The sequence below is a fragment of the Kwoniella dendrophila genome, chromosome 4, assembly GCF_036810415.1.
Source record: "Kwoniella dendrophila CBS 6074 chromosome 4, complete sequence".
In the NCBI taxonomy this organism is placed as follows: domain Eukaryota; kingdom Fungi; phylum Basidiomycota; class Tremellomycetes; order Tremellales; family Cryptococcaceae; genus Kwoniella; species Kwoniella dendrophila.
In genome coordinates, this window is record NC_089479.1 from 1,064,677 (window position 1) to 1,077,158 (window position 12,482).

The following is a 12,482-nucleotide window of genomic DNA, read 5'->3' on the forward strand; positions in this document are numbered from 1 at the left end:
ATGAAGGTAGATGTTGTTGTTTGTGTCAGCATTTGATTAACGTATGAGAAGCGCTGTAAATTGAGGTTCGTCTATTTTGTGACAGGACAAAAGATATGTTTGTGTATGGGTTCAACCAACCGGCCGAAAGCTAGTTGTACAACTTCGGCTATATACGAGCGACCAAAACCGAAGTAATTGTGATAATTCACAATGATGTGGCAATAAATCTCGCTTTTTCTGCCACGGCTTTGGTCGGATTATTACGGTTATATGACGCATAAATTGATCAACCTATTAGATTACGAGGAATACATAATAAACACTACAATGGTCTGCATGGAGTAATTCAATCACAAGGCATCTATATTATACCTACCATTTGTTAACGTGTTCATCTTTTACATCTCCTTTTCTCTTTCTCTTTTTTTCATTCATACATACCAATAACCAAACAAAGTTTATATCAAAAGATTAATACGACCTTTAGAGAGGTGGTCGATTATTCTCTTATATATACGTACTGATAATTGAAGTTAGATCAGTATTACCCAAATATCTCCCTTCTGATTTTATATCCCATCCTCTTAGAATATATTTAAATTAGCCAAAATGGTTTCCTCAAGATTCTTAGTAAAAGGAGCTCAATCCTTAACATCTAGATCTTCTATGTTATCTAGATCAATGGCAACTGTACAATCATCAATAGGTGATAAACAAGTACCAATGTCAAACCTTGAAAAGGGTAAATTCGTAAATTACGCTAGAATTGAAAGTAATTTACAAGTAGTCAGACAAAGGTGAGTTTGAAATTCTCTTTCCACACGTTTCATTCTATCCAGAGAGTTTCGGAAAGATCAGTTCCAGGAGTTGAACTGTATTGCACGATGTGCACAAATTTGCTGGACTGGTGGAGAATTGAAAAGAGTCTCATATGATTCGCTCTTTCCCACCGGCTCCACCTCTTTACCGATTCTTACAAACATCCATTTCACTGTGCTAAGATGAAGAATTGCTGACATGTTTACTCCTTACAGACTCAACCGACCTCTTACTCTCGCCGAAAAAATTGTATACGGTCACTTAGATAATCCTCATGAACAAGATATTGAACGAGGTGTTTCTTACCTTAAACTCAGACCTGACGTGAGTGGCGTTTTCTTCACGTTTTCTACAATTACCAAATTTCCAGTATGTAGCTAATTTTGCTGTTGTTTTCTGTTAAAAGCGAGTTGCTTGTCAAGATGCCACTGCTCAAGTAAGTTGAATGATCTTCAGCGTATTCGGGGATTTTACCCATCAAACGCGTCATTTTGATGAATATGACATGCTCACAGTCTGTGCGTCTCTTAGATGGCTATCCTTCAATTCATGTCTGCCGGTCTCCCTCAAACAGCCGTACCAACCTCAGTACACTGTGATCACTTGATTCAAGCTCAAGTTGGTGGACCAAAAGATTTAGCTAGAGCTATTGACATTAACCGAGAAGTTTACGACTTCTTGGCTACTGCATGTGCTAAGTACGGTATCGGTTTCTGGAAACCTGGATCTGGTATTATGTGAGTTTTTCTCCTGTCATAATTCGAGATCTTAATTGACATGTTCGTACCTCTGTTATATAGCCACCAAATTATCCTCGAAAACTACGCTCTCCCAGGTCTCATGATGATTGGTACCGATTCCCACACACCTAACGCTGGTGGTCTCGGTATGGTCGCTTGTGGTGTTGGTGGTGCCGATGCCGTAGATGTTATGGCTGGTATTCCATGGGAACTTAAAGCTCCTAAAGTTATTGGTGTTTACCTTGATGGTAAAATGTCTGGATGGACCACACCTAAAGATATTATTCTTAAAGTAGCTGGTATTCTTACTGTTAAAGGTGGTACCGGTGCCATCATTGAATACTACGGTCCCGGTGTAGAGTCTCTTTCATGTACCGGTATGGCTACCATCTGTAATATGGGTGCCGAAATCGGTGCTACCACCTCTCTCTTCCCTTACAACAAACGAATGGCTGCCTACCTCCAAGCTACCGGTAGATCTCAACAAGCCGCTTACGCTCAAGAATTCAACCACAATTTACAACCAGATGAAGGATCTGAATACGATCGAAGAATTGAAATCAACCTCTCTGAACTTGAACCACACATCAACGGTCCATTCACCCCTGATCTTGCTACCCCTATCTCCAAATTCGCTGAAGAAGTTAAGAAGAACAACTGGCCAGAAGAACTCAAAGTCGGTCTTATCGGTTCATGTACCAACTCTTCTTACGAAGATATGTCTCGATCTGCTCACATCGCTAAAGAAGCTGCCGACCACGGTCTTAAAACTAAATCCATCTTCACCATCACCCCCGGTTCTGAACAAGTCCGAGCTACCATTGCTCGAGATGGTTTCGTTGACACTTTCGAAAACGTCGGTGGTGTTGTTCTTGCCAACGCTTGTGGTCCATGTATTGGTCAATGGGATAGACAAGATGTTAAGAAGGGTGAAGTCAACTCCATCATCTCATCATACAACAGAAACTTTACCGGTAGAAACGATGCCAACCCAGCCACCCACGCTTTTGTTGCTTCCCCTGATCTTGTCACCGCCATGACTTTCGCTGGTTCCCTTACTTTCAACCCCTTGACCGATTCACTCAAAGGTGCCGATGGTAAAGAATTCAAGTTCTCCGACCCAGCTGGTTTCGAACTCCCTGCTAAAGGTTACGATGCTGGTGAAAACACTTTCCAAGCACCACCTGAAGATGGTACCACTGTCAACGTTGCCGTTTCCCCTTCATCTGATCGATTACAACTCCTCAAACCTTTCAAAGCATGGGATGGTCAAGATATCATCGACGCTCCCGTACTTATTAAAGCTAAAGGAAAATGTACTACCGATCACATCTCAGCTGGTGGACCATGGTTGAAATACCGAGGACATCTTGAAAACATCTCTCAAAACTGTTTGATCGGTGCCATCAACGCTGACAGTGGAGAAGCCAACAGTGTATTAAACCAAGAAACCGGTGACTTTGGACCTGTACCAACCGTTGGTGCCTACTACCGAGACAGAAACATCCCATGGGTTGTTGTAGGTGATGAAAATTACGGTGAAGGTTCATCTAGAGAACACGCCGCTTTAGAACCTAGATTCTTGGGTGGTAGAGCCGTTATCTGTAGATCATTCGCTCGTATCCACGAAACCAACTTGAAGAAACAAGGTATGCTCCCATTATGGTTCAAGAACGGTGCCGATTACGACAAAATCTCTGGTTCAGATAAATTATCTATCGTTGGCTTAAACGACTTCAAACCTGGACAAGATATTAAAGTTGAAATTACACACAAAGACGGTTCAAAAGATTCATTCTTAACCACCTCATCAATTAACGAAGGTCAATGGGAATGGTTCAAAGCTGGTTCTGCTCTTAACAAAATGGCTGCCGCTGCTAAAGCCAGAAACCAATAGGTTATATAATGATATAATAGGTTTTGGTTTTCATTAGTCAGATTCTCATATCATTTGTTTCGAGTAGCAACAGTAGCAATATAATTTAGCATATATCACAATCAACTTTCATACCATTTCTCTCTTAGCATCTTTTCGTTTTTGTCATCTTTGTTTTTTCGATCTTTTTCTTTTCTGTCAGTTTGGTATGTTTTGGAATTGTTTGAACTTTCTCATAAAGAAGTATCAATACAACAAATAAAGTAAATAAAATACGAATTTTAGGTATTTATGTCTTAACTCGATGCCACAAAATTTATGATTCCAAAAATATGTTCGAGGTCGCATGAATTTAGGACAGCACGACGATCTGAGATTTGATGTGTCCATCTAAGTACTGTACCAGCAGATTGCAGTGTTCTCATTGTTACTTACTTTCCGGCTCGTTGTAAATGCTATGCTTGTCACTTTTACTGCATCCTCAATATCACTTTTCAGATCTAGGAGGCTTGTGATACTTTCTCACTCGTACACATGTATACATATATATCGAATCTCATTACTCTGGGCCGAGTCCAGTTAGAAACGCGTTTGATTTAGCATAATGGTTATCTTTCATATAGAAGAGCGAAGTCGTGAGACGTTACTGCAATGCAATTCAAGAAAATGCATGAGAACAAGATGGATGTACGAAGAGGGTTAGATTTGTCCTTTATAGTCCATTATAGTACTGGTAAGTCACGCATTAAACAGCGACCACCTTTTCCCCCTCTTCACGATTATTCGAGTCCTCTTTCGACCCAACGTTTGGTAGTATAACTGTACCGACGTATTCCCCTTCTTCTTGTTGTCCAGACTCTCTGTATTCACTGGATGCACCAAGCTTGAACCACAGCCAGCCTGTTATAACGATCGAAGCGCCTATCATGGCAAAGAGTGTCCATAATCCAGGATAGCTAAAAATAAGAGTACTGTAAGTCACGAGATCGATGAGATGCCAAAAAGGAGATATACAAACTCACTAGTGAGGCGAATATTTAGCTCTAAATAGATACGGCGCTACAGCTCCTGCACAATTGGCAATGGCGATCATGGCTCCAGTAGCGATTGCTGTTGACGTGGCTCCAGCTACAGTGGCTGTTCGATAAGCGATAAAAGGGATGACAGCGGCGTTGGTACATGCAATAAAGCAAGTTCCGACATATCGACCTCCAACACCTTTGACAGATGCTAAAAGAATATAGCCGATAGCTACTAAGACAAGGCCTCCAATGATATGTCTTGGTCGTTCCTTTCTTCTATCGGACCACCAGGAATTACCAATGATGACGAAGAATGCGAAAACATTGGGAGGAACGGTGAGAAGTTGTGCTTTATCTAAGTGGGATTAGAGTTGAATGTCAGCTGAATCCAATCGTACTCGAGCTAAGATTATTCGTAGCCCACTTACAGCCTTTGAATCCCATTGAAGATATGATAGTAGGAGCGAAATATCCAAATGCGTTGAGGGAATTAGTCATTAGGAAGTACTGAAGAGAGAAGATCCAGAAATCCCAAGACTTTATGGTAGCAAAGAAGTCTTTTTTATCGAAATGCTTGTCGGTACCTGACATGTATTGATTAGCACGGGCGGAATGACTACTTCGTAGAAGGCGTACCTTTGGGAGCGTATGGACCCATTCGAGTTATAGCCAACTCTCTCTCTTCTTCGGTCAGGAATTTCGCTGTTTCCGGGAAATCGGGTAGGAAAAAGTAGATAAGAACACCAACAATGACAGCTGGGATTCCTTCCAATACGAATAGCCAAGCCCATCCGTAAAGTCCTCCTAAACCTGACATAAAGGAGACACCAGTTGCGATCAGACCACCAAATGCACCTGCAACAGCGATTGATGCTGAGAAGATAGCCATTCTGGTACCCCTTTCCGACGGTTTATACCAGAAACAAAGGTACATCATCACACCGGGCTATGTATATGAGGAACTATCAGTTTTCAGATTTTACATGTCCAACATCATGTATCACTCACAAAGAAACCAGCTTCGCATATACCCAGGAAAATACGACACACAATTAAACCAGTGTAGGACTTTACTGCAGCAGTGCAGATAGTAACGATACCCCAGCTAACCATGATTCTAGCGATCCATTTGCTTGGTGTGAAATACTTCAAGGCGATATTACTGGGGAACTCAAAGAGCACATATGGGCTGATCGGAAGTTTAGCGAATACTGCTCTAGTCGATATCAGGACACGAACGATGCAATAACTCACATGAAGAAGATTGCGACTACCAGGTTATATCTATCCCCGGCCAATTTCAATGTCTCTACAAGCGATTCTCCCGGTTTATCGTTATTAAGGGTTCGTCTATGGAGAGTTTCAGTGGATCGTCGATCCGTTTGGATGATGCTATACTCACGCATTACCCAGATTTGTACGATCAAGATAACTATTTTCAGGTATATTTAGATTAGCTTCGAAATGCGATGCAACGGTCCACTTACTTCAGCAAATACGCTACAATAACCCATGGCATAATATGGAGATCCAATTTTCGAACCAAACGTTTCTCTAGTTGAGCTGACATGTTGCACGATTGATTGAAGCTCGATTTATGATGATTGTGGTATAAAGTTATCATTGCGATGCTTCAAATACAGTACACTTGACCTATTATATACATTTTCTGAGCGTTCGAAAGGATTGAGCAATCATACTAGCCGAAGATAAGAAACGCTTGACTTCTGCTATCTGTGGTCAACATCTGCAATCACATGTAGTAAGTGTACGGCATGGCAGGTACGCCAAGTTTCATGGTCAAAAGATAAGAGTTCAAACCACCAATGATAGACTAGACAGCTATCGCAAAATGGTAGAGATAAGATTACTTCCATCGTATATTTCGGAGACTTGACAAGGCACTTAAATATATCGCGAGAATTACCGAGCCAAGGCAATGAACGGCTTATTTTGTTAATTCCGTTTAATCCAGCTAAGTTGACGATAAGGCATATCCTCGACATGAAGTACGACTACCCCAATATTCCGTAAATCCAATAAGACCATTATATGTTATGATATACCGATTCTGATAAGTGTATTGTATAGTACATGAGCCATATTCAAAGTGTAGAAAACGGACAAAGATCAGGATTTGACGTAAACGGTTTCTTATATTAGATGGTAACTACTGTCTTTAAACTTCCAGTATACTCCAATGCAAATCAGGAGGACGCTTGGAACACACATATCATAAATGCATGAAATGCATGAAATGCATGAAAAAAGGTTGATCACGTTGCATATTTTTAGCGATACTGGGATTTTTGTTTTACCCAAGAACTAATTTTTGTGAGGAGAAGGTTCAAAGCTATACAAGGAAATTTGACAACAATAAATATCAACTCGATATTCTCCTCCTCCTCCTCTTGTTCCTGGGAAAAATGAACAAGTATTATAAAATCGAGAGATGGAGAGGTAAACTTACTTTGTACCTAATAAATGTGGAGTTTCTTTATGTTTCTTTAACAATCTTTCTATCGAATCTAAACCTCTATCTAATTCAGATAATTTTGGACCAAAACTTAATCTCACAAAATGATGACATGGTGAATGGAATAAATTTCTTCTAGATGATGGATTAATATCAAAGAAAATACCAGGTACGCAAATTGTTTTCTCCTATCGAAATTTTTTGTAAATGAATTATTTGATATATCAAGTTGTCAATACATTATTTACATTTTGTCTCTCTCTTATTGCAGTAGAAGAAGGTATTTCAAATGACACTGTAATGTAATTAAAACTCACCTTTAATAATTCTTCGAAGAAAGTTAAACCGTTACTTAAGGGACTATCTAATCCTTTCAAGTCTAACCAAATGTAAAATGTTGCAGTAGGAGGTACCGTAACTTTTAATCCCATCTTCTCCAATCTAGATAGAACATGATCTCTCTTAATTCTGAATGCTTTTTGTAAAGATACCTAGATCAACAGATATTTATTTACTCAGATAAACCAATACAACAATCTAATCGTAGCAAGAGGGGACAATAAAGCGCTAACAAGAGATAGTTTCAACGTACCTTATCTTGCTGTACTCGCTTGTAATCTAATAAAGGTATAGCAGCTTTTTGTAAACTGAATATAAGCATATATAAAAGTCAATACTTCTCTTCGCAAAGTGATTGTTGACTATAGTTATTCCAGTCGAGGCTTTCCACTTACACATGAGAAGCACCACCATCCAAGAAACTACCGGATTGTGAAATAGCGCTGACTACACTCTTGGGTGCGACCACCCAGCATACTCTCCATCCTGGTAATCTGAGCGATGAGAGGTTATGTCAGTAACGATTTGTAATCCGGAAACTTGTAACAAACAGCATCAAGGGACATATGAACTCACCTAAATCCTTTAGTCAAACCATTGATCAAGATGACAGGATCCTAGGAGAATGTGGTGGTCATTTTCTTGATCAATTTATCAATACAACCTTTATCTCGCAGGGACTTACTTCGTTAACATCTTCAACATATCTCGCACCACTCAGAGAAGTTCCTAAATCTTTTGGATCATCTGGATATTGGTACCTGTGAAATGAACAAAGAGTAATAAGCAGCCATATCAGTAGAGCATATATTACTTGACAGGCGGCTGATAAGTTACGTACCAACTATAGAATTCATCCAATATAACGGTAGTTTTCTCCCTTGCTAGATGTACAAGATCACGAAGTTCATCTCCTGAAATGCATTGTCCAGTTGGATTACGAGCTGTGAGAACAAAATATCGAGGTATTGGTCAGGTATTCCAAGCAGAAGAGGGAGTGGGAGCAGGTTTGTACTCACGGTTAGAAGCGACGACAACGCTCAGATTGAGGTTCTCGATCTCCTTTTTAAGCTGAGAAAAAGGCAAGATTAGAAAAAGAAGACATCGCGGAAACTACTCTACCAGCTGAAGTCACTCACTCCTTCTAGATTGAGTTTATATTTGTCCTATTCACAACGATGTCATTACCATGCACTTCAATCCAAACCCAATTGATATCTTACCTTAGCATCTAAAGCGGTTGGAATTGGGATAAGTCGCTTGAACACAGATAATACTTCTGAATATGTTGTATCTTGAAGGGATGACCGTCAGTGTGATTCTTCATCATGTTCTAGAAGAGAAATATCTCGTTTATAGCCTCACATTCAGGTATTTGGTAACCTACATATTATAATCATGCCGATAATTTAGCTCCTGCACGAAAACGTATCTCAAATGGAAAAGAATTTACCGCAATATACATCTCCCTTTATTCAATTAACATTTGATCAACTTTGACCGAATCACACATATTTAGAATCCTAACAAACCACTCACAATCACAGCAGCTAATCTAGCCATACCTGCTCTACCTCCAGGTGTAATACAAACATTCTCATAAGTGTATTGTGATTCTTTTCCTTGTCTGTACTCCTCATTATACAGTTTCTTCATTTCGTTCATCAAAATTCAGTATCTAAGAAACCTAATCAATAGTTCGATCTTTACTTACAGCTACAGCTTCCCTTAATTCTTTTATACCTGTAGTAGGTCCATACTCATTAACTTCATCTCCCCATTGAGTTAAATCTATAGTTTGTGGTCTAGCTGGTCCTTCAGGCAATGGTCCTACCTAATTTCATTATCATTTTGGTTAATAATCAATACTAATCGATTAAGCCCATTGGTAAATCGAATTCTTTCTGATTCAAGATACAGTAATTTGTTTTACTTACTTCTGGAGCACCTTGACCTAAATTTGCCCATTCTTCATTATCATAAGAATAACCATTTGCCATAGCTCTATCCGTACAGTATGTTACACCTGTCGCACCTGGATGTAAAATACCAGGACTAAAGATATAACAAGAATCAAGATCACAAAGGTAAAAATAATCAGTTCAATCCCATTCCATCATTTGACTCCTTCTCCTTCTCCTTTACGGTGTAGGTGTTTATATAAAACGATATGTCTTGACAAGATTGGGGCATTATCATGTAGAACTTACATTTGTGGACCAGATTCATCTGATTCTTTCTATCAAATCAAACCACGACCATCAAAAACCATAATTACAATCAAGGATGAACAAGAATGAAGTTCCCTTTCATCCAGCTGAATTTGGATAATATGTGAATGTGCAAAAATTCATGTGACGACATACCTTATCACCTATATATTTCCTCAATAATTGATGCGCTTCAGAATCGACTTCATGATTCATTTCTTTGACAGCTTTTGATCCCAATCCTAACAAAGATGACATATTCCAAATCGGTTCCTTAGTTTTGAGTTTCTATCTATCAATCAAAATAAAATAGGTGTTGATAGGAAGTTTTTCCCAGGCGATATTTGCAAGTAGAGCAGAAAATGAAATCAAGTGGAATAGGGAGAAACTTGATATACACTCTCTCACGTCTCAAATAGCGGGGAAAAGAGATGGACACAAGAGAGTAAGAGAGTCATAACGATACTGCAATCAATCACTGAGCTGCTCGAAAGCATTCAGCATCCTTAAGCAAAACCCAAAAATAGCACAAACACATAATTTGTTTCACGCACAAAACGTCATCTCATCGTCAAGACTGTACCTGAATGTCAATCACCTTCCTTAAATTGTTCATGACGAGTAAACTATTGGCCATTCCAACGGATATAAATTCAATGCCAGAAATACATGAGGTTATCAAAAATGCATGATTCAATCTTTGTGTTTCTTTGATTCTAAACTACATATTTTTTCCTATTTAGACTGTATAAGCTACATACTTTTTCTACTGCTATCCCGATTTGATATCTTTGAAGGGTATATTCCATGATTTCATTTGGGTTGTGTCTAGTTCTTCTTCTTGTTACCTTTTTCATCAATGATATCAGCTTGTTGTAAAGCTTGTTGTAATAATTTAGCTAATGAAGGTGAAACTTGATCAACTTGTTTGATGAGGTCTTTAGGTTCTCCTGGAATGTATTGAGCTACATCTTTGAGTTTACCTTCGAGTTGTTTAGCCTACATAAAAAGGGACATTGTCAGAATATCACTCTAGATCGGAAGTCAATGGCAGGTTCCAATCACTTACCAAAGCTTCAGCGTCGACTTTACCATCTTTAGCTTTACTCTTTAACCAAGCTTCAGCAGTGTCGGCTGGAAGACCGGCTTTACTGGCAGCTTCTTTGAGTTGTTTGATGAGTGAATCAACATCGGCTGGAGCGGCTGCATAATTGATACTGATTAGCTGATGGCACACCAGGTTTCGTTTCAAAAATAGAAAAGAGATATGATTACTCACCTTCCTTAAGACCTTTCAAGAAAGCATCAGCTTGATCTTTACCATCTTTTCTAGCATCTTCAACTTTTTTATAAATTTTTGAAGCGGATTCTTCAACTTGTTTCAATTGATCACCACCTGCTTCTTTAGCTTTTTTAATTAAAGAATCAAAATCGAAATCGAAATCTTTAACTGATTGAGGTAATTTACCACCGATAACAGCGATTAAACCTTGTGCTGAAGCAGGTAAATCATCTTTTAATTCTTCAGCTAATGATTTCCAATCTAAATCTTCAATTTTACCTTTAGCATCTTTAACTTTTGCTTGGACTTTTTCAATTATTTTTTTGGCATCATCACCACCAACGTTTTTCAATTCATCTAAAGCTCCGTCTAAATCTTTTCCTTTTAATTTTGATAAGAATCCTGCAATTCCACCTTCTTGTTGATCTAATACTTTGTATAATGCAAATGCTCCAGGTGGTAAAACAGCTTGAGCATAGGTTGAGAGACCGGTTGACTATTCAAAAGGGAGGTAGTATGACGTCAGCTCACTAATACTCATAGGACCGCCATGAGGCAATAAGGATGGTGATATTCCTTGGAGCTTAGGTATCCGTTCTCTGTTTTGGCTATAAATCTAATACAGCAAAGCAAAACTTACAAGCTGAGAAGCATTTTCTTTAGCACTCTTTACACCTGCATTGGCGGCAGCAGCGACATCTCTAACTGGTTTGAGGTAAATGAAACCACCAATACCAACACCTAAAACAGCGACTAAAACAGCCATCAAAAGTGTGTTTTGTGATGTTTGTTGTTCAGCTTGTGTAGCATATGTTCTTCTAGCTGTGAAAGCTCTTGAAGATGAAGCTGTAGCTGTGATAGGGGAAATTCGTTTTGGTAATACTCGAGGTCGCTAAAAGATGGTAGTTGCGAGTTAGTATACAGCCTGAATAGGACCAATGTAGAATGCCATGACAACTCACCATGACTGCTCGTGGAGCAGCAGCTAATCTCATTGAAGCAGCAGCAGGTCTAACGAATGACATTGTGATTATAGTGATGTGAAATTGGTATTGAGAAGGGGATGATATAAATTACTTGTCTAATTGGTATAATTGTTATAAATGAAAAAAGGGGAAAAAGTATAAAAGTATTTATCAAAGTACAGCACACCACAAATTATATATAGTTTGATCTACTACTATATGCTACTTACTACATTATTGTTACTACCATACCAACCAATAGCCAAAGCCATTAGACCCAGACCCGTAATCTTGTTCTTTTTCTTGTTCCAACTGTCAACTTACGGTACTCTGAAAGGATGTGTAATAGGTGACGTTGTCAGGATTAGCGCACTGACGTCATTCCCTACATTTCGTGATTCACTGATGGTACCTGAAGTTCCAGTTAATACTAATATACGGATTCGGTCATGCACGGTATTATAACAATTATATTATATTATTATTTATATTGGTCACCAAGGGGATCAGCATGTAACGTCATTTCTATTTCAGACTGTAAAAGCATAAGGTTTTGGGTAGATGATGGAAGTACCAGATCTGATAACATACTGTCAGTGGTCTGGGAATAAATGAAAAAGGCGCGACTGCTAAGGTAATCAAGCGCCAGTGTGAACTACATGGAACTACATAGGACAAAATACCTTATGGATGGCAGCAGAGAACGATCAATGGTGATCTTAACTAGTGATCTTAAACACTTGTTGCATAGTTGAGCACATGTTGAGACAA

At 38.9% G+C, this 12,482-nt stretch overlaps 4 protein-coding genes across 4 annotated transcripts; 1 reads left to right on the forward strand and 3 right to left on the reverse strand.

The window, feature by feature from the left end:
* Window positions 1-591: 591 nt before the first annotated feature.
* On the forward strand, window positions 592-3,438 carry L201_003519 (aconitate hydratase, mitochondrial; the record flags this gene model as incomplete). Its single annotated transcript, XM_066219272.1, has 5 exons — window positions 592-779; window positions 1,017-1,125; window positions 1,208-1,237; window positions 1,333-1,538; window positions 1,602-3,438. 5 exons carry the CDS (start codon window positions 592-594, stop codon window positions 3,436-3,438), a joined length of 2,370 nt encoding a protein of 789 aa, XP_066075369.1.
* Window positions 3,439-4,162: 724 nt separating this feature from the next.
* On the reverse strand, window positions 4,163-6,009 carry L201_003520 (uncharacterized protein; the record flags this gene model as incomplete). Its single annotated transcript, XM_066219273.1, has 8 exons — window positions 4,163-4,373; window positions 4,440-4,794; window positions 4,868-5,023; window positions 5,076-5,385; window positions 5,448-5,628; window positions 5,694-5,789; window positions 5,842-5,871; window positions 5,927-6,009. 8 exons carry the CDS (start codon window positions 6,007-6,009, stop codon window positions 4,163-4,165), a joined length of 1,422 nt encoding a protein of 473 aa, XP_066075370.1.
* Window positions 6,010-6,905: 896 nt separating this feature from the next.
* Window positions 6,906-9,722, reverse strand: L201_003521 (uncharacterized protein; the record flags this gene model as incomplete). The annotated part of the gene is made up of 17 exons (XM_066219274.1): window positions 6,906-7,103; window positions 7,233-7,406; window positions 7,508-7,562; window positions 7,650-7,748; window positions 7,831-7,871; window positions 7,940-8,015; window positions 8,096-8,198; window positions 8,274-8,325; window positions 8,394-8,420; window positions 8,478-8,548; window positions 8,620-8,637; window positions 8,708-8,723; window positions 8,794-8,904; window positions 8,969-9,088; window positions 9,192-9,309; window positions 9,465-9,493; window positions 9,621-9,722. 17 exons carry the CDS (start codon window positions 9,720-9,722, stop codon window positions 6,906-6,908), a joined length of 1,410 nt encoding a protein of 469 aa, XP_066075371.1.
* A 570-nt stretch (window positions 9,723-10,292) lies between these two features.
* On the reverse strand, window positions 10,293-11,771 carry L201_003522 (uncharacterized protein; the record flags this gene model as incomplete). Its single annotated transcript, XM_066219275.1, has 5 exons — window positions 10,293-10,463; window positions 10,534-10,667; window positions 10,744-11,242; window positions 11,387-11,638; window positions 11,709-11,771. The coding sequence occupies 5 exons, from the start codon at window positions 11,769-11,771 to the stop codon at window positions 10,293-10,295; spliced, it is 1,119 nt and encodes a 372-aa protein (XP_066075372.1).
* Window positions 11,772-12,482: the final 711 nt, after the last annotated feature.